Source organism: Scardinius erythrophthalmus (genome assembly GCF_964197995.2).
Source record: "Scardinius erythrophthalmus genome assembly, chromosome: 12".
In the NCBI taxonomy this organism is placed as follows: Eukaryota; Metazoa; Chordata; class Actinopteri; order Cypriniformes; family Leuciscidae; genus Scardinius; species Scardinius erythrophthalmus.
The window spans coordinates 9,432,997-9,459,287 of NC_138232.1; the positions used below are offsets into that span (position 1 = coordinate 9,432,997).

A 26,291-nucleotide genomic window follows, 5' to 3' on the forward strand; every position below is an offset into this window, starting at 1 on the left:
TCCATTTATTGATCTTTATATCAGTAAATTTCTACATTCATATATAAATAATTGGTAACACTTTATTTTACAGTGTCCTTGTTACATATGTTACATGTACTTACCACAGTAATAACAGTAAATTATGCATAAACATGCAACTAACCCTCAACCAAACCATAATCCTACCCTAACCCTATAGTAAGTACTTGTTGTTAACAATTAATACTCAGTACTTAAAGGGTTAGTTCACCCAAAAATGAAAATTCTGTCAGTAATTACTCACCCTCATGTTGTTCCAACCCCGTAAGACTTTCGTTCATCTTCGGAACACAAATTAAGATATTTTTGATGAAATCTGAGTGCTGGATCACTCCTCCTGGAGGCTTATGGACACTATAACTTGCTGGCCCAGAAAATGTATTAAAGACATTGTTAATATAGTCCAAGTGACTCCAGTAGCTCAATCTTAAGTTTATAAAGCGACGAGAATACTTTTTGTGCGAAAAAAAAAAACAAAAAACGACTTTATTCCACTTTTCATTTCCTTCTCTCTGGACCTCGAGTTTTTTTACGTAGTGTTTAAGCGTAGCGCGTCTGTGTTGCACGTCACCACGTATCACACATGACCAGAGTCGCCCAATAGTGAGCCTACGTGGTGACGTGCAACACAGACACGCTACGCTTAAACACTACGTGAAAAGACTCGAGGTCCAGAGAGAAGGAAATGAAAAGTGGAATAAAGACGTTTTTTTTTTTTTGCGCACAAAAAGTATTCTCGTCGCTTTATAAACTTAAGATTGAGCCACTGTGGTCACTTGGACTATATTTACAATGTCTTTAATAAATTTTCTGGGCCAGCAAGTTAAGGTGTCCATAAGCCTATGGAGGAGTGATCCAGCACTCAGATTTGATCAAAAATATCTTAATTTGTGATCCGAAGATGAACTCAAGTCTTAAGGGGTTGGAACAACATGAGGGTGAGTAATTACTGACAGAATTTTCATTTTTGGGTGAACTAACCCTTTAAATATATAATTACACTGTAACAATGACACCTTAAAATAAAGTGTAACCGAATTATTTTACCTTTTGGTTTTTGTCCAAGTTCCAAACAATACTGCATGGTTTTGTAATATAGAAATAATTTTGGGGTTGAATTTCATGCACAACTATTTTGCCATATAAACATATTTAAAAATGTCACACACTGTATTGTAATATCAGGTCATAATTTTGTTCATACTACCCATAGCCAAAATACAACTGTCTGCATTACTCATCATGAATCCTTGAGAAAAGATAAACCTCAAGATGCTCTCACACCTTTTCAGTCGAACAGATTATTGTGTTGTCTAGACAAGCAACAACGTTGAACCTAAACAACAGTGTGATCATGGGGTTTTGTCGACCTTATTGTGACTACTTATCTGAAGCGTAAGAATGTTGTGCTTTTGTTGAGCGCTTGTGTAAACAGGGGTGGTGTGAGAGCAAAGACTTGTAAGAGCAGGTGGGCTTTCATAACTTACCGGAATGACAGCATCTTTTTAACGTTGATGGAGTCTGCTTTCCGGCCTGGTGCACGACACACACAAACAAACTCTCGCCATAAACACACTCACTGTCAAATCCTGGGAAATAATAAATAAGGGAGAAAGCTCTTGATTTTTCTGTATCTGCTCATGCTTTTATGTAGGCCAGGTGTGGTGCGCACATGATTTGGTGTGTGTGTGTGTGTGTGTGTGCTCGCAATATCAGATGAACCGAACAAAACGTCAACATGCGCAAATTCTGACCTTGTTGTATTATCTGTTGTTTGTTCCAAACACTTGTTGTGTTTAGCAAGCAAGCGTTTTGTGGGGAAAAGGCGCAGACATGTGATGATGGAGGTTGTTTGGTAGGTGCCTGGTGGCGGGGGCTTAATCTCTGGGAATTTCCATTATTTTGAAGTTTTTGCCTTAAGTCTTTGTTTTCTTTTTATTTAAAGCCACCATAAACACTGTCAACAAACACATCTGTTTCTTGTCAACCCTCGCTTGTCTGTTATTCATGTTTATGTTGCATGCCTTTTTTGCACCGAACTCTAGACAGAAAATCACAAGCAAAGAATTGCACTTTTATTATCAAAATGGGTCGAAACTCAAAGCTGGAATCATAATGATGATACACTAAAACAATAGCTTAATTCATAAAGCCGTTGACATTATTAATGCCCTTCCACTAGATTATTTTTTCCCCTCCATCTATTTGATATTTGTGATGGATAACAGGCATTTTCTTTCATCCTTTTTTTTATCGTGATATTGCTGCTTTTGAATTATTCCATGGTGAAATTTAATGAGAAACTAGATTTATGGGTTTCATTTGTTTGTCAATTCCGAAATTAATTGGGTGTTAATTTTAGCTGGCCCTCTTCAGACGTGGAATTGGGCGCGTGTGCATTACTTTGCATTCGTTGCAGCTTCACGTCTTTATTGTGGGTCACTAGTTTCGCATACATTAAAATAGCCCCCCGGCGCATTCTCATGATTACTTTTAGAGATGCCACGCATTCGCAAATTTACGCCCTTCCTTTATAATTATGAAAATTTAGTACGGAATGACAGTGCATGCATAATAGCCATTATCACCCTCTTTTATGGAACACAATGAAAAAAAGGAGAAAGAACAAATGAGACCGTAAAAGAGACAGAAAGGGGGAGAAGCTTGCTAAACAAGCCTCAGCTTGTTTGTGGGAGCACCAGGTACTTGGTCCGTTTATCTCTAATTGAAAGGATGATTTTGAGCATAGAGCAGTTTATTTACACATGTGATTTATTTACATGGTGTATTCAGGGTGTTTTAGAGATAATATGTGATTTAAGGGGTTAAGAAATGGACAGGGCTCCCTGAGATTTTAGTCATCGATGTAGCTCAGTATGTGTGTGCATATATACTTTTTTTTTTTGTCTAGTAGTTGATGTGGTCCAATTGGTCCCAGTCTTCTTGTTTACATCAATAAATGGAATAGAAGAGCCGCAGCCCTTCGGGGGTCCAGATGGGTCAATCCCCAATGTGTTCTCCTGCGTCTGTAACCGCCTCTCCCCTGCAAACCTGGCTGAACAATTATCAAGCGCCTTATTACTGTCTGAGAGGGTCAGCATTATAAATCTGAATTCTTTTCAATTTTCACCTGCCTATGTGATTAGCACCCACCGCTTTAAGGGCATTCATTCTGCCTCATATCAATAATTAATAAGCCAAGTTAATTTACTTCTGCCCGACTTGGTCAGCTTCATTAAGATGGTCTGAAACAGGGCTACAAGGCACTCCTTGCCAACGAGTGCCACGATGAATGCAAAAGATATAAATCTAAGAGTCTATCTCAGGACGACATGGACAGATCAGGAGAAAAGTAGTATTTTTAGTGTTATCGCAGGATCGGTCTTAGATGGGAAGCGTTGGAAGAACAAAAAGTCTTTTTGAGAGCCTGAATAGGCAACATTAAAGTATAATGTATTATTGGAAATACTTTTGGAAGTACATGGGAATATTTTCAGGTTTGTTTATTTGTGTGCGGGCCCAGGACCGCGGCGTTAACTCAACACCCTGGATGCGAACGTTTGCTGAGAAGTTTTGATTTTTGAGATTTGTAATCCGACCAACTCCCCTGCCCTGTTTCCCATTAAAAAGCCATCGCGCTGTGGTTCTTCTGGGAGCAATGCGAGTAAATATATCCATTTCACTTGAACAAGTTTTGTTTGTGAGCGAGTGTGTTTTCTTGGGCCTCTCTGCTGAGACGTGACCGAGGTTTGGGTTCCCATTCTGTTTTGCTTTTTTGCTGTTTCTTCATTCTTTCAGGCCCAGCAGAAGGATGGAAAACAAACAGAATGTGATTGTTAGCGTCTTTTAAGGGAAAGATGGGAAAGGTGAAATTGAGCGGGACAAAAGGAAATTGACGTTTGCGTGGAATTGTTTTAAAATGCTTTTTTGTTTGTTTCAACAGTCTTTTTGCATCTCTGCTGCAGGTTTTTAAGTCATGATGCAAGAGTCGGGGACAGAGGCGACAAACGAAACAGCCAATCAGAACGGCGCCGCACCTTGTGTGGAGAGACACAGAGAAGCCACACCTTCCTCTGACATCACAGCATCTGACCTCGTGAACTTCCAGCAACAGCAGGTCTTTACTTTTTTCCTCCTTACTTTAATCATCTGCTCATTCGTTCACATTTTCTTTTTTCATTTTTATTCCTTTTCCTTTATTCCTTCTGTCTTTTTCCTACTTTCCAACTTTTTATTCATTTACTTTCATCCATTGTTCATTCGTTAGTTAGTCTTTCTGTTCGTCTTTTCTTTCTTCCTTCATTCCTTTCTTTCTTTTTTTCATTTTTAAACGATTCCTTCCATCTTTTGATTATTTGTTCGTTACTTTGTTCCTCCCTTCCTCCTTTTATTTCTTCCTTTCCATTTCTTTCTTCATTCCTTCCATCCTTAATTTGTTTGTTCATTCCTACCTACGGCCCTACCTTTTCTTTCTTTCATTGTTGCACCTGTCTGTTATTAACGCATGTCAACGGCATTCTTCTCTCCCCTCTTTAAGTGCTTGTAAATATTTAATCGTCGCCCCCCCTCCAACCAGAGTACATAAACACATTATTATGATTATTTATGTATATTGAGAGCAGTTTGAATTTTTAAACGCACTAAGTGCTCTTTCTGTGATTGTGTTTTTGGTTGCCAATGTGTTTATCCCGGCAACTCGGCATCTGCATTCAGGTGAAATATTTATCAACAGACAAATGCATAGGTGCAATGGAATTTACAGACAGTTGTGTATGTGTGGAGTCCATCCAGGTGCCACAGATTTCACCTGTCGCTTTGTAAACATCCCTAACACTCAGGTGGAAATTTTGGAGAGCTTCCATTCAAAGCACCGGAGCGTGGAGTGTTGCAGCAGTTTTTTATTATATACCTAGAACGCCCAAAGCATTCTCACTCAGACTAAAATAAACAGACAAGCTCTTTCTGTCTGTCACACGGCAGCGTGTTGAGCCGGACAGCATTGAAAAGATCAGCCAGTCGTATGTTATCTGCACCCCACGGCATGATGGGAGATGTTGTCAAGGGTTGTTTGGTGGGGGATGGGGAGCTTCTGAAGTAACTGTCTGCCGGAGTAACATGGCTGTCGTTGAACTGAGGAGAGCGATGCCTTGATTTTAATGCCAAACAGGACAGGTCTGCGTGACGTCTGGTTTGAGAGGAGAGAACAACCCAAAACTGATTTGTTTTGGTCTTATTTCATACATAGGATATTGATTTTGTATTGTATGTAAATTAGTTAGATGTTGGTTGCAAATTGGAATTATTATTTTGGATAACGAATAGGAATAAAACTTATTTGACATTTAGATTTTCCCTTCAGTCTTCTTGAGATCAATCTGTAACTAGAGTATATCGCCATCAATCAATAATCTGAAGCATCTGTGATTGGTTCTCGCTTTCGCCTTCTCCTGTCCTCTGAATTGCTTCAGTCTGTCGTGTGCTTCTCTGACTTAGCGTGATGTTGTCGGTTCGAAAATCACAGGCATGCTGAATTCATTACCGCAGTCGTCACACAAAACCATGGATAAGATTTCAATAACTGCAGGCCACAGTTGAGTAAACAGTTGCACTGAAACTTAATTCCTGTTGACTTTGCCTTCATTCTGTGCCAGGGGCTCAATCTGATTCACTCGGCTGAGACAACAGGGGTTACTACTCTGACAAATGCAAGGAAATGGAGAGAGAAAGAAGGAAGAGGAGATAGAGAGAGGCTGAACGCCAGAGTGCTTGACCGAGTCAGGGATGTGCACTTGACATTGTTACCAAAAAAATGTTTTTTTAACATTTACTTCGTAGTTTTACTGTCACTGTGATGCGTGGAGGAACAGTTGCTTAACTGCATTTTTCAGTAACATAGTAGAATAGTCTAACTTAAAACTTTACAACAAGTAGTCACATTTTGCACCTTCAAATTTAAGAAAAATATTTAGTTAAACGCTGCTGTTTATCACTATTTTGGAGTTACATGTATTCTATTTTTTAGCTTGAGGTGATTGAATTCTAAAAGTTGATTTATTTTTGGAAATATTATATAATATTAAAAGGCTTCTCAGAACAGAGTTAATATTGTAGTCTAAATGTCAGAGCTTATACTGTAAATGATATTTTGCTTTTTTTTATCAGCTTTGATCATTACAGGTTCTTTGTTTTTCCCCCTAAGAACAAGGATTCAGTTGTGTGATAATTGACAGCTTTTTTACAACACATCAGTCTCTTTGCTTGCGTTGTGCACACAATACATAAAACGTAACCTTTTTAAACCTCCAAAAGCCCAGTTTCTCCCCTGACAAGCTGTAGGGTTTTATTATCTTTCAATTTATAAACTCCTACGACTCCTTAAATACGTGAAAAACAACAAACCTGGAGGCTGACATATCATCTATCCTGATTAGTCGACATAACTGTGAAAGACAGTGCTCATTAATAAAGACTAGGGATAAAATAATTGTAATCTGTTTGATCATCTCGACCTTGACAGGGGAATTTATCTTCTCGAACTAGTCAGATTTGGGGGGAAGTAGACCATAAGCTTCATTTAAACATCTCCATTAGGAAGTCAAATCCCCAGTGCTATTACCTTATATAAAAGAGATGTGTCCCTAAATGGGAGTTCTCTAGATAGAATAGAGCCTTTAGATTCAAATAAAGCCACCTCAAATGTCTTTCATCCTTGTACTAAAGAATTTAGGTCCACTCTTTAAATGGTTTATGCATATAATTCACCAACATTAAAGGAACAGACCACCCCTGTCAGCATTTATGCAAAAGATTTCCATTATGGCACAAGCGCCATCTCCAATGAGCAATTCATTTCTCTGTGGTCTGTGGTCGACAAGATCAGGGGAAAAAAAACATGTCTGTGGACATCCTTATGATGTAGTTGGGATGTGATTCCAGGAAAAGCAGTGGAGGAAAGAAAATTGTGCATGTATCAAGATGCTGGTTTAGGGAAAATATCAAAAGAAATTGTATGAACCAAATCCATTTACCATGTTCATTAAGCACAGTTAATTATATATACATACGTATATGTATATATAATTAAGTAAAAAAAATAAAAAACCATGACCTCATGACAAAATGAATTGGTCTGGACTGCTGTTAGATTTGTTTTAATCAAGAGTCCTAGTCTAGAGGGTCCTAATAAAATCATATATTATATTATATATTTTCTATTGTATGCATTGCATTGCATTCTGTTTTATGCAGCGAGGATTGGTTTAGATGTGTTTTGTACACATATATGTGTTATGTAGTTTTTTTTTTGTTTGTTTTTTTGCATGTCAGCCATCGCTCATTGCAGCAGCGACTGCACCCACAGGAATTTCCCCATTCACAATACAAACATCCTTCCACAGCCACACAACCAAGACAGCCATCTGATTGATCGCATCTCTCATGTGCTTCCCAAAAATATGACACAATTGTGGCCCAAACAGGGCATCATACTGACCTATATCTGATCTCACCGAATGTACAGTACACTCTGTACAACTTAAAGCAAGAACACCGTCAATCCCGAACTGATTGCGTTCCGTCACAGACTGCTATTCGGGGGCCTCTTTAAAAAGCACACAGAGTCTTGTCTTGCACTCAGCGAGGCAGAAAGAGAAGTTGTGGTTTTCAGCAACATCTTTTGACGAGGAAGTGAAGAAGATCTTAAGAGATAAAGATTTAAAGAAAATAATGCCAGCCTGCACTTATGCAAGCGCAAAACAAATTTTGGTGTTTTTTCTGCTTTCTGCAAAAGGGAGTCAACATGTGTGAATCGCACTAAAATAGCTGGACAACAAGGATGTTGTCGTACATTTCTGATCCAGGCTAAGTTTCCAGGATCATCCTTCTGTTTTCCAGAAATTCATGGCAAAAGTTTAGCTCAGATCATTTGGCAAATGAAGAATCTGTCAATAATTTGGTCAGATCATTTAGTCAATGATGATGATATATAATGTACACACAAGTCAGACTTATAAAATAAGACTAGCCAATTAGGATTTTATTCTTTTTTTTTTGGATTAGTCAAAGTGTTGTAAAAACTGTTGCGATTGTTGTCTCTCGATCTTGAATGCTGTGATGACACTGATAATAAATGTACAAGATTTAAAAAATGTATTTACAGTACATCCTGTTTATGGTCTGTCAGAGGCTGATTGACATTCGAAGAGGGTGTTAGCTCAGCGTAGCTCAGATAATTTGGTCAAGAAGGTGTGACATATTTGAGATTGTTTTGAGATTTCCGCGATTTAATTGCGTAATTTGGTATCTTGGACATCAGAGCACTGTTTGAGTCATTGAAATCTCTTCTAAAAGTTTCTGAAAGAGGAGGCACATATGAGGTCATTGGGCTTTTTGATTAACTCCCAATTAATCTCAATGCTGCCTTGGAGAAACTATTGAGATTTTAAAGAGATATGTATATATTTTTTTTTAATAAACAAATAATTTGCTATTTTCTTTGATATTCGCATTCTTAAGAATATGTGCATCCAAGCCTCTATATGGCACAATTCCTGATGAGTTATGAGTGATTAAGTTGATGTGTATATATAATCTCTTGCATGTTTAAGCAAGCAGCGATTGCCAGGAATCCTGCTCAGCTGATGCTGCTCTTAAATTTGAAATATTAATGCCCTGTCTCATGGCAGACTTTTTTTAATCACATTTTAGAGCACCCTCACTCAAAGGCATACCAACATCATCTCAATACCACAAAAAAACAAAGAAGACTAGACATATAGACAGACAAGAAAAGCTACAGCATGAGTAAGTGCTGTTCTTTGATGGGAGGGCAAACTCATCTGTTCATTCTGACAGAATCGTGCTTTTTTACAAATCATAAGATAAGGATGCAATTAGCAAGGGCTTTTTCTTCTTGTTGTTTTCCTCTGGCCCTTAAGCATGGTTAGGAGCCGGTGAGGTGATGTCTTCGGGATGGTCACAGGCAGAACAGTCTGAGTAAGCACAGGTGCTTGCATTATGCAACGTGTAGCAAAACCTGGAACCCACTGGAACAAGAAACAAACTCAGAGGAGTGACAAAGCATGTATGGTGATGAAGATACAGTGCTGGTCAGAATTATTTCCCCCCTTGGTAAATATGATCAAAGATAGCTGTAAAAAATAAATCTGCATTGTTAATCCTTTTGAGATTTTATTTAAAAAAAAAATCTGACCTTTCATTGAAGTAAAAGAATTGAAAGTGAGGGGAAAATCACATTATGAAATAAATGTTTTGGTTTTGATTTTGATGTTTGTTTTTGGATCACTGTCCTGTTGGAAGATCCAAACATGGCCCGATTTTTTTATCTGTTGGTATTTGATCAAGTCCATGATGCCATGTATCTGAACAAGATGTCCAGGACCTCTGGCAGAAAATTAGGCCCACAGCATTGAAGATACAGCGGAGTATTTCATTTTACACATAGGGTACTTTTTTATCCCTGTGTGCACCAAACCCATCTTAAGTGTTTGCTGTCAAAAAATTTTTTTGTTTCATCTGTCCATAGAACGTTTGAAAAGTCATCATTCAGAACTGAATTGAGAATACATTTTAACATTTTCAAAAATTAAATCTCTAAAAATTTGAATACAGGCATACAAAATACAAACATGTAATTGGATTGAATTTTAAGGAAGTAGAATTAAAATGTAATATGCAAAGAGAGACATATAACCAATTTTATTATTTTATATATTGATCTTGTTAATATTGTTTAAAAATCAAAAATTAAATTTAATGTTGAAATATGTATAAATTCGTATTATTTAAAAAAAATACTATTTTTATGTATTTATTGTAGACACTGTATTGTTGTCAGTATACATATATTGCATATTGTACATATATATATTTTTTAATTTTGAAAACAAAAACAAGCTTCCAACTTCCCTATATATGTGTGTGTGTGTGTGTATGTGTGTGTGTGTGTGTGTGTGTGTGTGTGTGTGCTCTTGTTTTCATGACAACTGAGGACATTTTTATGATAACACACCTACATATGAGGACACTCGGAAAAATGAGGACATTTTGGGGGTCCTCATTTTTCAAATGGCTTTAAAAACATACTAAGCAGTGTTTTTTTAAAAATGCAGAATGTCTCCTGTGATGGGTAGGTTTAGGGATAGGGGCAGTGTAAGGGGATAGAATATACAGTTTGTGCAGTATAAAAACCATTACGCCTATGGAATGTCCTCACAAAGATAGTAAACCAGACGTGTGTGTGTGTGTGTGTGTGTGTGTGTGTGTGTGTGTGTGTATATATATATATATATATATATATATATATATATATATATATATATATATATATATATATATATATATATATATATATATATATATATATATATATATATATATATATGTGTATATATGTATATGTATATATGTTTATGTGTGTGTGTGTGTGTGTATGTATGTATGTGTATATATATATATATATATATATATATATATATATATATATATATATATATATATATATATATATATATATATATATATATATGTATATATGTATGTATATAATATATATGTATATATGTATGTATATATCTATGTAAATGCATGTGTGTGTGTGTGTGTGTGTGTGTGTGTGTGTGTGTGTACATCTATGTAAATGCATGTGTGTGTATGTATGTATATCTATGTAAATGTATGTGTATATTTTTATATATATATATAAAGATAACGTAGTCTAAATGATATTGTATATGTTAAATGTTAAATAAATTCCTTTTCTTGTCATTGCAATTCCAATTCAACATCCTGTAGGCCTCAGATTCTAACTAATGAATAGAAAAAAAGAGCAAATTCTTAAACTCATTCTTAAAAGCATTTTAGCAACCCTGCTCAGAGGAAAGATGTAAGATGGTGAAGAAAACACACATTTGTGCTCTTTTTCACTCTCTTTTGGCTTTAAGGTATCTGCTTGTAAACTGTTAATATTGTCAGATTGCACTAGAGAAAGGCAGAGCCTCCAACTTATTGCAAATCCTGAGCAGGAGATTGGTGTTATGACACCACATATTGCCCCAAATTGCTTTATTGGTAAAACGCTAGTGCTTCCTTCAATTTTGATAATTTTATGGAATCCCTCGTTGAATGGTTTAATTATGTTATCACCCAACTGGCAACATCTGTCTTTATCCTGGAACAGGTGACAGTTTTATTACGGGACGAATCTCTCGGCTGGATCTCCCGATTGATGGCCGATCTGATTCATAATCGTACAGATGGAGATTGAAATTGTACATTAATGTGCTTGTACGTAGAAGAGAGGAGAAATAATTATTTGCAAAGCGGGAGAAAAAAAAAACAGAAACACGCTCTGTGTGATTCTCCAAAGCCTGCTACAATTGAAGCATATTGCTTTTTGGGATCGTAACTAATTGTTGCAGGCAATATATCCCTCTGGCAGTGCACTTCTCACCCCCCGATACCCCCGATGCTTTAGCTCGCTCATTTACAGAAGTGACATTTACAGCAGGCTGTCTAGAATCTTCAGGACTTAGTCGCATCATCGCAACAGCATCTCTGATCTCCTCTGCGGCAATGACATGCAATTCGCCAGCGATAAATGCATCTTCAAGTAGTTTACATCCTGTTTACCGGGTTTGACTGACGGCTCAGCGATGAGGAGCGCTCCTCCGCAGTCGGATCGTCCGGAGCGCTGTGGAGAGCCTCTATGTTAGAGTGTGTGCTGGAAACTGCTTTACTAATGGATCTCGGGTCAGATGGTCAGCAATGGAGACAAGTAGTGGAGTGAGTGAATGTGTGCATGCATTTGAAGAGGCTGCCAAAGTGAGCCCAAATGTGTGCGTCCATATGCGTGAGTGGGTGGGTTTTGCATCACTGCATGTGTATAAAAAGGAACATCCTATTGTTCCACTTCCCATATACCCTTACCCTTGGTCAATTTGTATGCGTGCATACGTATGTGTTTGCTATGCTGGTACCATTAGTGAGTATGAAGCAGTTCTTATTGTCTGCTGAGGCCGGATGGGCTTTGATGCCAGCGTGTGTGTGTGTGTCTTAAAGAGGGGAACTCTACACTCGGAGCAGGTGTTCCCAGCAGCTGTCAGACTGTGGCTGCACTGGGAAATGCATCCGTGTTGTTTTAGTATTAGATGGCTTATTTGGAGTCCCGAAAGCAGTAAGGGAGGATTTCTTCTTAACGCACCGCTTGAGTTTTCTCATGAAAGAATAACCTCTGTCTCTCTATAATACTTCACGCTTTTCAAACAATCAAACATTGCTGCGGCGTGCATGCCTAAATAGAAATGCATGACGACATCATTTCATACTTTTGAAACGCACATATTCCCATTTTCACACGATCTCGATGTAGTCGTCGTCATTGGATCAGAATGTTTACATACAAGCAAATGAAAAGACTATTTAGCGGAGGGCGTTTCTTTTTGTTTCGGCTAATATGACCCAATTTATTAGGGATGAAGTTAAAAGATGCCACAATATCATGGGGATACGTTTGAGCGTGGGGCTTGTGCAATTTTAATGAGTGTTTCTCTTTAAAAAACTTCACAGAATTAATATGTATCAAGAAAAGTATATTTTTTTCCAAGGACCAAAAACTTCTGGGTAATTAATATTCATAGACTGTGCTTGTTAACACCCCCAATGCAAATGCAGTGGAGATCCAATTAACATAGAATGGTCCCTGAGGAATCGGGACGATAAGGGTTAAACGAGCTATTGAAATTGAAACTAGGCCTTTCTAGAAACACTTATTTGTTTCAATAAAACGGTAAGTCGTGTAGCTGTGCGTTTCTCAGATTAAGGCATCTCAGTTGGGCTCTGGAGGCTCAGAATGAAGGTACTGATGTGTGTGCGCTCGTGGTGCCCACCCGTCACTAATGCAGAAGTGCTGTAGCTGAGGTAGCTTTTATTTCTTATTCATAATCTGCCGGCGCTTGGCGGATAATAGACGTCAGTGTTCATTCAGAGAGCGGCACGTCAGCCAGACCGCGGCTGACAGAGCAAAGTGCTGGGGTTCTGCGCGTCTCTAGCTAGCTACCGGCTCTTCCCGTATCGCTCCCAGGGGGGCCGATGAGAAACGCACCTGCCGAAGCGCTACAAGCGTCTTGAAGACTTAATAATACCAATAAACGTGATTGTCGTGTGATTTGATGATGATGTGCTGCAGCTGTTTGTTTTGTTTATATCTTACATGCACATATTGCCTCGCAGAATCAAATCTTCATCAGTGGATTATTACTGTAGAGAGGGTTTAAAACGTGGGAAGGACATTATAAAGACGTTTATGACACACATAAAGATGCTAGAAAGCATTATTGGTAATTATAAGCATCACAGGACAGCTTTTTTGCACTTGTTTAGTAATTGTTTTGAGGAGGTAAAGAAATTACCCTTGACATTCAGAAGCTAAAACACAGATTTACTGTAGTAACCATAAAATATCATATTTACAACTTTAACTGTGGTAACATATAAAAATGTCTTAGGTCTGATAGGTGTCTTGTTAGGATCTGATATGAATTCATCGTATTTTGTTTTATATTCACAGTCATTTGTATCAACAATAAAAAGTACTGTAAAAACAGTAATACTGTGAAATTTTATTACAATTTAAAAATAACTATATTACAATATACATTTTCTTCAGCCGTTACTGTAGTCTTATACAGTATTATGTATGTGATCAACATATTGTAGAGTCCCTTTTTAATAGTTGGTTGAATGTGGTTTTAGGGGAGGGACATGCTCATTCATTTTTATCTGACAGAATCTGTGTAGTGTGAGATGAATATTTATTTTCCGTATTCCCAGAAGAGAAAGACTTTGCATTTTAAATATGCAATGTGCATATCTGCTAGTTTACAGTAAAACAGATGATTTGTGAGTTTAGAAACTAATAGACACGAACTCAAAGGATTTCATGGAGTTTTTTAAGGATCAAATATCACATGATCCTGTGTAAAAAGATTTCAGGAAATAAAAAAGCTAAAATTTCATTCTGTTAGTCCAGAATGAACAAGTCTGACCCCTCTTCCTCCAGCAAACCCAGTTATGTTCATCACAGCCCTTTCATGCCATCACTCCTGCCAGTAATAACCACTTCCTAGGTGTGCGGCAGTGATGTGGCCTCTATTCCAAAGAGAAATGGTGCTGGCCGCTGACTGCTTGTGTACCATTTGGAGAATGATATTCCCTGTCAGTGCCGTGATGTCTTCCCATAAATATCAGTGATGGCACCTTGCGTTCTAGGAATGACGCCCACCATAAATAGTTCCCCTTTTGCACACCGTACACATAAATCCTTCATCCTACCCTCCTTTCCTTTTTTTTTTCTTCCATAAGAAAGGAAGGAGGGAAGGTAGAGATGATGTATTATTTACATGGGCAATAAAGAAACAAATGTTTTGCAGCATGGAAGAACGCAGAGAGCAATTCCCCTCGCTGTGGTGGGCCGGGAGACGCTCTGAGCGTCAGTGAGCTGTTGTTATTTGCTTGTTTACAACCTCTGACATGATGTAATGGGACGGGCCGTGAAAGCACTAGCCAGCAAATGGCACAGAAAATAAGACGAGGTCTTTATGTCCGCACACACTCGCTGTCTATCCCTTTTCTCACACTCGTTCTCCCAGTTTTTTTTCTTCTTACCCACTGTACACACAAATATATTGTGCTTTTGACTACAGAGACATGAACCATGAATACAAGTCACTGTTTTTTACATTAAGATCTCCCAGAGGTGAATAGAGAGAGAAAGAGGAAAATATCATGTCCAGCCATGAAATGCAAAAGTGAAATCTAGCAGAAAGAAATATTTATGACCATTTTCTGCTTGATTAGATGTGGGCGTCGTGAGCCGGGAAAGACAGAGACGCTGGACAAAGAGCTGTGCGTGGCTTCTGAACAGATGTTTAGAGAGAACACAAGAGCAAGAGTTTGATTGTTTGAATGGAAACAGGGTTCGAATGATTGTACTGAAAATAGGAATTGGAGAGGTTTAAGCATCCATCATTAGTCCTTATTCTCAGGCTGTACGCACTACGCCGCTACTATTCCCAGCATTCCCTGAAAATAGGTCTGGATGGTACGACAGTATATATCGTAGATATGTCAACTTCTAGGGTTTCTGTTGCAGCTTGTTAGTTTTATGTTTAAAATTGTTGTGTTATAGATTTTTCTGTGTTAGATTATCTTTTAGTGGGCGAAACGTTTGTCAATAGCAAGAAAAGCTGATACTAAGATAGATATCTAAAAACCTCAATATATTTTATATAAACTTAAAAATATATATTTGTTCACCGGTCAAAAGTTATGAAAAAAGTTTTTTTTTTTTTTTTGAAAGAAGTCTCTTATGCTCATCAAGCCTGCATTTATTTGATCAAAAAGGAAAAAAATGTAAAATATTATTAGAATTTAAAATAATGGTTTTCTATTTTAATATACATTAAAGTACAAATTATATCTGTGATGCAATTCTGAATTTTTATCAGCCGTTACTCCAGTCATCAGTGCCGCATGATCCTTCAGAAATCATTCTAATTTGTTGATTATCAATGTTGGAAACAGTTGTGCTGCTTAATATTTTTTTATGACCTGTGATACTTTTTATTCTTCAAAGAATCCTGATTTATTTTTTTTTTTATTTATTTTTTTATAACAGCATTTATTTAAAATGTAAATCTTTTGCAGGCTTGATGAGCATAAGAGACTTCTTTGTTGATGAGCTTAAGAGATTTGACCGGGAGATGCACCGCTACTAAATTTCTCTGCTGATACCGATTATTCAGAATGATATCTGCCTATGGATAGTTTGATTTTCTTAAGGAAAAAGAATATCTTCCAACTGATGCTGTAACTATACAGGGAGCCCTCTCATTTGGAACATTACTATAATATTAGTGGTTAAATTTATCAACAGAGCCCAAACTATTATATTCAACTGCTATTTTTTTATATATAATAATTGCTCTCAAATAAAAACTGAAATGTTTGTATTCAACTCAGTTGCACATAATAAGGTAGTTGTCATAATCACTTGTTTTAATGACAAATTTATTCAATCATACATATATAGTTAACAGTAAATAAGCTCCTCTCTTGTGGTTTTTTTTTTACAGCTAACTAACAAACTGTGAACATAGGTTTCCAATGCAATGTGAAGTGACATTGCTCAGAAACTGTTTTATTGATGCATTTCTGCAGGTAAGAAACCGATTGAGCGATTGATTACATGTAAGTTGTACTGTATGTTTCAACATACCTTCTGATGTTCATGCATGTTTTTTGTGCTATAACTTATATTAAAGGAACCGTATGTAAGATTGTGGCCAAAACTGGTACAGCAATCACTTTCAAATTACTGTAGAGCGGTGTATCCCCTCCCCCTCCCCCCTGACTCGAGGTTGCCAGATAGGCTGCAGGATCCAGCAGGAACGTAGACTGACACGTTTGTAGCTGCAGTTGTGGTAACTAGAGCAGAGCTGGCAACCCGGATGCTGAAACACTACTGACTTCGTGATTGGTAGATAGGTGGAGGGTGGTGCATCAGGCCAAAACACAACATGACAACATCAACATCAGTTGAGGGCTGCAACTTCACTTTTAAATGACAATATCCTGGCCGGACTACTGTAGTCAGTGATATAAGTATTTGAAATGAACATGATTTCTTAATCTCTAGTGACATATCAGGGCCATTTTATGATTAACTGAAATACATTTCTTACATACGGTTCCTTTAAATTGGAAGAAAAAACTTGCTGCTTGAACTACAGTTATCTGTCAAGTCACAGATAACTGTCATTTTATGTCATTTTATGTCATTTTATGTCATAAAACATAAATGTCATTTTATTGTTTGGATTTTGTGATAAAATGGACAGAATTTGAAAGCTGAGACTTTGTTTCTTATTAGATGTAACAAAGTACAATGTTTGGTGTAGGGAAAAACCGTGGATCTGGCAACCCTGTTTTGAACTACGGGTGATTTATGAGGTCAAATAGAGCCTGCTGTAACGTCCCTATTTTTAAACTGTTAATGTGTTATTGACGCGGCGTTAACTTCGACAGCTCTTATTTTCTTCACACACAGTATGAGTTGCAGTGTGACCGTTTTTCTGCCCCCTTTTGATTGACAGGATATAATCGACCCTGATCATTGGCTGTTCTTCACCAATAGTTTGCAGCTCTTGCGTGCATATTTTTCATAAAAAGCAAGACTGTACGTAAATGCAAATATTATCTTCCTGGGGGTTTTTGCGAGTGATTCTTTTTGTGTGAATCTGCACTGGTCGTGTGTTTGTTACGGGGGGTTGTCATTGGTTTGTGGGTAATTTCCCTGATGTCTTCTCAAATCAACAGAACTTCCTGTAATATAAGACATCTTAGTAAAATGGTCATATTGTATTTGACTGTAATCTATCTTCATAAACGCTTTGTTATGGTATGATAAACATTTCTATTATCATTAGATCTTACAGCACAATAATTTAACTAGCATGCGTGATGATGAAAAGCAGCGCTTGTAAATAATCTCTTAATTGCAATATTAATGCAATTGTTTTGTGCACAAGCAGTCTGTTCAGCTCTCCGGATGGCGTATTTGATCCGCAAGCATGTGACATTTCTCAAGGAACAGAGCATGTGTAAAATTATGAGTATGATTAATTTTTCAATTTCTCTCCGCGGATATCTAATAATTGTGCCCCCAGATTGCCAAAGGCTGCTATTAAACATTAAAATGCAGGGAAAAAAGAAACCGCAAACAAAACGAAGGAAAGTTAGCACTTCTGTAGGGCAACAGATAAAATAAAGCAAACTAGTCAAGGTTTGTTCAAAGCCTTTACACTTTATACTACTGTAGGGTTTAAAAAAAAATGCAAAAATGTTATTTAATTTAATGCTGATTTAATTCACTTTTAAAGGAATAGTTTACCCCAAAATTATCATCTTTTAATAATTATTAACTCTAATTTTTCCCAAAGGCTTAAGACTTTTTTTTCCTGTTGAATCTAAAAGAAAGCAAAATTTGAAAAATATTGTCATTGCTCTTTTCCAGTGAATTTGAAAAATTTTGAACTGGTCAAAAGTTATGAAACATTACTATTTTTTTAAGTTCTCTTATGCTCATCAAGCCTGCATTTATTTGATCAAAAAATTTTAAATAATGGTTTTCTATTTTAATATACTTTAAAGTACATATTATTTCTGTGATGCAATTCTGAATTTTTATCAGCCGTTACTCCAGTCGTCAGTGTCGCATGATCCTTCAGAAATCATTCTAATTTGTTGATTCATCATCAAAGTTGGAACTTATTTTTTTTTTATGACCTGTGATACTTTTTATTCATCAAAGAATCCTGAAAAGAATTTAAAAAAATAACAGCATTTATTTAGAAAGGGAAATGCAACAGGTTTGATGTACTGCAGGAGATTCCTATAAGAGCACACTGTAGTGTGTTTTGTGTCTATACATTATGCGCAGATGTTTGATTGTATTTGAGATGATAAAAAGATTTTATCTCTCTGCATGTCTATCGTCATCATTCTCCCAGCCTCCATCTTTCCTAAATCCCCAACCCCCTCCTGCTTAGCAGTCTTTATCACTTTGCTCTTTCCTCTTAATATCATCTTCATCTCGGATTGCCATGGCACAGGGGAGATGCGCTTGTTGATCAAATTTGGCTCGCGTACTGCTCAGCGATCCGCTTGGCTGAAGTGTCCGCAATGTGTGCTGAATGCTGAGGACGAGCGCCGCGGTGGTGCGGTGATTGATTGATTCAGTCTGCCACAGGACAAGATAACAGCATCAGTAAATACTGATGGAGTAGCTCGCTCTACTCCTCCACAGCAGGCCACCATGGGGCAGCAAGTGTTTCAACGTGCCCTGGCCCCCTCAGGAACTGGGTTATATCGAGGGAGAGGTGTGTGTATTTCACTCCAATGATATTTATTTAGAGTGTCGCTCTGTTAAAAGAACAGTTCACCCAATAATGAAAATCCTGTCATTTTTTACTCATGTCCTTATAAACCATTTTCAGTGCTCAAATTTCATTTGGGTTTCCACAAGAACTGAATTTAAGTTGCACAACTTAAATTTGTGTTTTTTTCTCACCTTCTGAAGACTTTTATGGTACTTTTTAGGAGTCCAACAGGCCCTGAATACACTAAGTTTCGGATCATTTTTTTTTTTTTTTTTTTTTAAGAAATATACACTTTTATTATTCAGCAAGGATGTGATAAATTGTTCAAAAGTGACAGTAAAAACTTGTGAGTATAATGTTTCAAAAGATTTCTAAATCCTAAACTTTTAAATGGTAGTTTGTACTTTTGTTGTACAGGAAAGAGCAGTGTGAACATCCTGCTGAACATCTCATTTTGTGTTCCACAGAGGACAGAAAGTCATAAAGGTTTGGAAATACATGAAGGCTAATAAATAATGTCAACATCTTTTTTGGATGAACTAACTCCTACCTCAGTGTGGTCTAGTTGACAGGTCTTAATCTTGATAACACTACTTTAGTTAGTGTTAATCAAATGCTCTTTTGCTGGCTTCTCCCTCATTAATCAGCTGCTGATAAAGCCATGTTAGGATTTGCACACAAAAAAAAAGTGAAATTGTGTACAATAAATTAGTTCTTCATCTTCTTAATAAAACCAAAGCGGGCATGTGGAATGATTGAGGTTATTTATAGGCCATTGGGGAGATAGACAGACACTGGGAAAGTTCTGGGCAAGGAAGCTGGAGTTGAAAATGATGTCCAAGTGAAATATCATCTCTCCCTCCACTGTATCTTTCTCTCCCTCTCTCTTTATAATTCACACCCTTAAAGGAATAATTCAGGAATAAAATGAAAATTATGTAATTTTCTCACCTCCATGCTATTGCAAACCTTTATGACTTTCTTCTGTGGAACACAAATAAGGGTAAAATGTCTATGTTGTTTTTGCCCATATAATTCAAGTCAATGGAGTCCAATGTTGTTGTTGACCTCTCTGTTGTTCTGAAGAAGTAGTTTAGTTCAGGACTTAAGCAGCACAGTTTAATTGTGAGCAAATGAAGGCCTCCACATATCCCACAATCTTCAGCTCTTGAGTACAACTCAGTATACTGTTCATACTAAGCATTTCAGCTGAGGCAATCTTTAAACTGCTGGAAGAAAGTGCGTTTCCACAGAGTGTGTATATGTTGTGTGTGTGAGTGTGAGTGTGTGTGTCATCTGTTTTTATCCATCTTACTAAAGCCAGAAGCACACACATATTTCAAACAGATGTTGAAGTTAGGAGGAGCACAAGATCCCGCAATCAAAATAATTATCCTTACAGCCCAATGTTTATAAAGTGTTTATGTGACACTAAGCATTGGGTCTCACTGAAGTAGCTATCATGAGTTAAACACGTTAAACTGCTTGTCAATCTCTAAACACCTTTACACTGTGTGGCTTCACACAATTATTTATCATTATTAAGAAATAATTCATTTTGTACACTGCAAACAATTTACAAAACGTCATTTTTGTATTCATAATTGTACTAAATGTTATTGTTCTAGAACAATTTTAATTGCTAGTCACATTTTATTATTAAAATATATATTTATTTATATATCATTTTAATTATTAATTATATATAAAACAATTATGGGAGAGTATTTTAAAGGGTTAGTTCACCCAAGAGTTAAAATTGTCATTAATTACTCACCCTCACGTCGTTCCAAACCCGTAAGACTTTCGTTCATCTGCAGAACACAAATGAAAATCTTTTTGATGAAATCTGAGAGATTTCTGTCCCTTCTAGTGTTGGTTTTGGCAGCCTGTTTTAATTTTAGTTTTAGTCTAGTCTTTGTAATTTTAGTTTTTATTAGTTTTAGTCACATTCATACTCTTTTTAGTCTAGTCAAGTTTCAGTTGACTAAAAGTCTGAGCATTTTAGTCTTATTTTAGTCAGAATTATCCATGACTATTTTCGTCTAGTTTTAGTCGACGAAAACTGATGACATTTAGTCTAGTTTTAGTCATTGAAAATTGTATTTGTCTCTTTTTAGTAATGCAATTCTGTTTAACCCAGCCAATATAGTTTTTTTTTACCACCACGGTGGTAATGGACCAACTTCCGGCGGTGGTTGGGGGGGGTGTTTAAAAAAAAAAAAGTGTTTATTTGAGCAATTCCGTCAAAGAAACAACACACATTTTTATGCATGTAAAGCATTGAAATTAATATCATAAGCAGAGAGTAAGCTCGGTTTCTTTTCGTTTTAAATGGTTTTGTTTAAAAGTAGACAATTCAAGCTTTCTATATGGAATAACTAATGGAATATTGTTCAATTCGCTGATAATCGGGTGACCAGATTGCAAACCAGAATTCAAAGCCGACAAAGCTTTTATGGGCTCACGCACAACTCTCTCATTCGTCGTGACGTTATAACATTTCGTCTCGTCTCGTTTTGGTCAATGAAAATGAAGAGACATTTTAGCATAGTTTTTATTTTGTAAACCACATTTAGTCTCATTTTTATTCATCAACAATATTGCATTATACATTTAATTATAGTCATCGTCACATGAGCAGCACTTACGTTGCGTCTCGTTTTCGTCAGGTGATAAAGGTTCGTTGACGGCGATATTTAATCATAATTTTCGTTGACGAAAGCAACACTAGTCCCTTCGTTGACAGCTACGCAACTACCAAATTTTCTGATGAGACAATCACTTGAAACATGAAAACAAACCTCATTGGTTCTTGCTGAAGATCAAACGTGCTGCGTAACATGAGAATGAACCTCATTGGTTCTTGCTAAAGATCAAACGTGCTGCGTAACATGAGAATGATCCTCATTGGTTCTTGCTAAAGATCAAACGTGCTGCGTAACATGAGAATGAACCTCATTGGTTCTTGCTGAAGATCAAACGTGCAGCGTAACATGAGAATGAACCTCATTGGTTCTTGCTGAAGCTCAAACGTGCAGCGTAACACGAGAATGAACCTCATTGGTTCTTGCTGAAGATCAAACGTGCTGCGTAACATGAGAATGAACCTCATTGGTTCTTGCTGAAGATCAAACGTGCTGCGTAACACGAGAATGATCCTCATTGGTTCTTGCTGAAGATCAAACGTGCAGCGTAACATGAGAATGAACCTCATTGGTTCTTGCTGAAGCTCAAACGTGCTGCGTAACATGAGAATGAACCTCATTGGTTCTTGCTGAAGATCAAACGTGCTGCGTAACACGAGAATGATCCTCATTGGTTCTTGCTGAAGATCAAACGTGCTGCGTAACACGAGAATGAACCTCATTGGTTCTTGCTGAAGATCAAACGTGCTGCGTAACATGAGAATGAACCTCATTGGTTCTTGCTGAAGATCAAACGTGCTGCGTAACATGAGAATGAACCTCATTGGTTCTTGCTTTAGATCAAACGTGCTGCGTAACACGAGAATGATCCTCATTGGTTCTTGCTGAAGATCAAACGTGCAGCGTAACACGAGAATGAACCTCATTGGTTCTTGCTGAAGCTCAAACGTGCTGCGTAACATGAGAATGAACCTCATTGGTTCTTGCTGAAGATCAAACGTGCTGCGTAACATGAGAATGAACCTCATTGGTTCTTGCTGAAGATCAAACGTGCTGCGTAACATGAGAATGAACCTCATTGGTTCTTGCTGAAGCTCAAACGTGCTGCGTAACATGAGAATGAACCTCATTGGTTCTTGCTGAAGATCAAACGTGCTGCGTAACACGAGAATGATCCTCATTGGTTCTTGCTGAAGATCAAACGTGCAGCGTAACATGAGAATGAACCTCATTGGTTCTTGCTGAAGATCAAACGTGCTGCGTAACATGAGAATGAACCTCATTGGTTCTTGCTGAAGATCAAACGTGCTGCGTAACATGAGAATTAACCTCATTGGTTCTTGCTTTAGATCAAACGTGCTGCGTAACACGAGAATGATCCTCATTGGTTCTTGCTGAAGATCAAACGTGCAGCGTAACACGAGAATGAACCTCATTGGTTCTTGCTGAAGCTCAAACGTGCTGCGTAACATGAGAATGAACCTCATTGGTTCTTGCTGAAGATCAAACGTGCTGCGTAACATGAGAATGAACCTCATTGGTTCTTGCTGAAGATCAAACGTGCTGCGTAACATGAGAATGAACCTCATTGGTTCTTGCTGAAGCTCAAACGTGCTGCGTAACATGAGAATGAACCTCATTGGTTCTTGCTGAAGCTCAAACGTGCTGCGTAACATGAGAATGAACCTCATTGGTTCTTGCTGAAGCTCAAACGTGCTGCGTAACATGAGAATGAACCTCATTGGTTCTTGCTAAAGATCAAACGTGCAGCGTAACATGAGAATGAACCTCATTGGTTCTTGCTGAAGATCAAACGTGCTGCGTAACATGAGAATGATCCTCATTGGTTCTTGCTGAAGATCAAACGTGCAGCGTAACATGAGAATGAACCTCATTGGTTCTTGCTGAAGATCAAACGTGCTGCGTAACACGAGAATGATCCTCATTGGTTCTTGCTGAAGCTCAAACGTGCTGCGTAACACGAGAATGAACCTCATTGGTTCTTGCTGAAGATCAAACGTGCTGCGTAACACGAGAATGAACCTCATTGGTTCTTGCTGAAGATCAAACGTGCTGCGTAACATGGGAATGAACCTCATTGGTTCTTGCTAAAGATCAAACGTGCTGCGTAACATGAGAATGAACCTCATTGGTTCTTGCTGAAGATCAAACGTGCAGCGTAACATGAGAATGAACCTCATTGGTTCTTGCTAAAGATCAAACGTGCAGCGTAACATGAGAATGAACCTCATTGGTTCTTGCTAAAGATCAAACGTGCAGCGTAACATGAGAATGAACCTCATTGGTTCTTGCTGAAGATCAAACGTGCAGCGTAACATGAGAATGAACCTCATTGGTTCTTGCTGAAGATCAAACGTGCTGCGTAACATGAGAATGAACCTCATTGGTTCTTACTGAAGATCAAACGTGCTGCGTAACACGAGAATGAACCTCATTGGTTCTTGCTGAAGATCAAACGTGCTGCGTAACACGAGAATGAACCTCATTGGTTCTTGCTGAAGATCAAACGTGCTGCGTAACACGAGAATGAACCTCATTGGTTCTTGCTGAAGATCAAACGTGCTGCGTAACACGAGAATGAACCTCATTGGTTCTTGCTGAAGATCAAACGTGCAGCGTAACATGAGAATGAACCTCATTGGTTCTTGCTGAAGATCAAACGTGCTGCGTAACATGAGAATGAACCTCATTGGTTCTTGCTGAAGATCAAACGTGCTGCGTAACACGAGAATGAACCTCATTGGTTCTTGCTGAAGATCAAACGTGCTGCGTAACACGAGAATGAACCTCATTGGTTCTTGCTGAAGATCAAACGTGCTGCGTAACACGAGAATGAACCTCATTGGTTCTTGCTTACCCCTTTTCCACCAAGGCAGAGCTGGTGCTGGTTTGGAGCCAGAGCCTAGTTTCAAATCGGTTCTTTGTTTTTCCACCGCCAAAGCACCAGCTCCGAACCAGTAAAACTGGTTCTTAAGTAGCACCAAATCATTGCAGGGTCTAGAACGGAGCCAAGAAAGAACCGCTTGCGTCAGAGGCTGGGGGCGGGGTTACCGTGGCCAACAAGACTGAAGAGAAACTTGTGACCGCCATTTTTAAATAGCAGCTAGTCGAGCTAATAGCAGCTCGATTATAATATCCGTCTATGTAAGTTACGGCGAGCTGCACGAACGCGTTGGATTCGCCGTGTTTGGATGCCGATTTATTTTCGCAAACCCATGAGCATCCATAGTAACGCAACGTCTATTATTGTTGATGCCTTGTTCGAGATGCATCGGAGCAGCGTGGACCGATCAGAGCTGCGGGAGTGTTTGGAGATCATACGACTCCTTGTGCTTTTTGATCGCTTTCGCAGTGCTTTGATTTCATGTGCTGATCGTTCTGCGAGAAGCCGATGCATCTCGAACAAGTCTGGTGTGTTTGTGTTTGGCGCTGCCGCACGCGCGTTGCTGAGCAACATGATACGTATGCAGTGACGTAAGATATAGCTCTCTCTGGCCGGTGGAAACGCAAACCGGTTCTTAGTAAGCTCGTCAGTCGAACCAACTCTGAACTGGCAATAGCTCTAGCTCTGAACCAGCACCCGGTTCTTGTTGGTGGAAAAGGGGTAGCTGAAGCTCAAACGTGCTGCGTAACACGAGAATGAACCTCATTGGTTCTTGCTGAAGCTCAAACGTGCAGCGTAACACGAGAATGAACCTCATTGGTTCTTGCTGAAGATCAAACGTGCTGCGTAACATGAGAATGAACCTCATTGGTTCTTGCTGAAGATCAAACGTGCTGCGTAACATGAGAATGAACCTCATTGGTTCTTGCTGAAGATCAAACGTGCTGCGTAACATGAGAATGAACCTCATTGGTTCTTGCTGAAGATCAAACGTGCTGCGTAACATGAGAATGAACCTCATTGGTTCTTGCTGAAGATCAAACGTGCTGCGTAACATGAGAATGAACCTCATTGGTTCTTGCTGAAGCTCAAACGTGCTGCGTAACACGAGAATAAACCTCATTGGTTCTTGCACATCAAGCAAACATGCTTGAGCTTCCGTTTACAACAACTGATGTGTGAGTTGATGAATGTTTATATGTGAATAAAAACCTAAATTCAATCTGTTAATCCGTTGGACTAAACCTTATGGACTGAATTCATATGGATTAGTTTTACGATCTCTTTATAAACTTCTTGAAGCTACAAAGTGGTAGTTGCATAGCTGTCAATAGAGGGACAGAAAGCTCTCAGATTTCATTCAAATATCTTCATTTGTGTTACGAAGATGAAAATTATGTGTTTGGAACGACATGAGGGGGAGTAAATGATGACAGACTTTACATTTTTGTGTGAACCATCCCTTTAAGAAGAGACTAATGAATGTTAAGAAGGGATGGGAGTCAGATTTGAATTTGTATAGTCTGCATGAGCTCCACTGTTCAGTGGGTCGGTGCACTTACCACTAAGCCACAGCTCCAACATTCATAGTGCACATTTACACATTTTAATTCATGTTCAGCTTTAAATTAATTTTGCTTTTTGTATCGTTTTTTTACCTGCTTCTTTCATTGTTTAATCGAATTGTCTCACATTTCAAAAAGAACTTTTCTCATCTGTTAATGAACACACCTTTTGTTGAGCAGAAAACCCAGAGAACTT

At 38.0% G+C, this 26,291-nt stretch overlaps 1 protein-coding gene across 5 annotated transcripts in view; it reads left to right on the plus strand.

The window, feature by feature from the left end:
* Positions 1-26,291, plus strand: part of foxp1b (forkhead box P1b) — a 208,046-nt gene that overhangs the window by 102,131 nt on the left and 79,624 nt on the right. For all 5 annotated transcript variants that reach the window (XM_081381534.1, XM_081381536.1, XM_081381533.1 and 2 more), the window contains one exon: positions 3,987-4,138. In XM_081381534.1, the coding sequence (XP_081237660.1) occupies positions 3,998-4,138 (141 nt within the window). In that variant the 5' untranslated portion in view covers positions 3,987-3,997. The remainder of the gene's footprint in view (positions 1-3,986; positions 4,139-26,291) is intronic.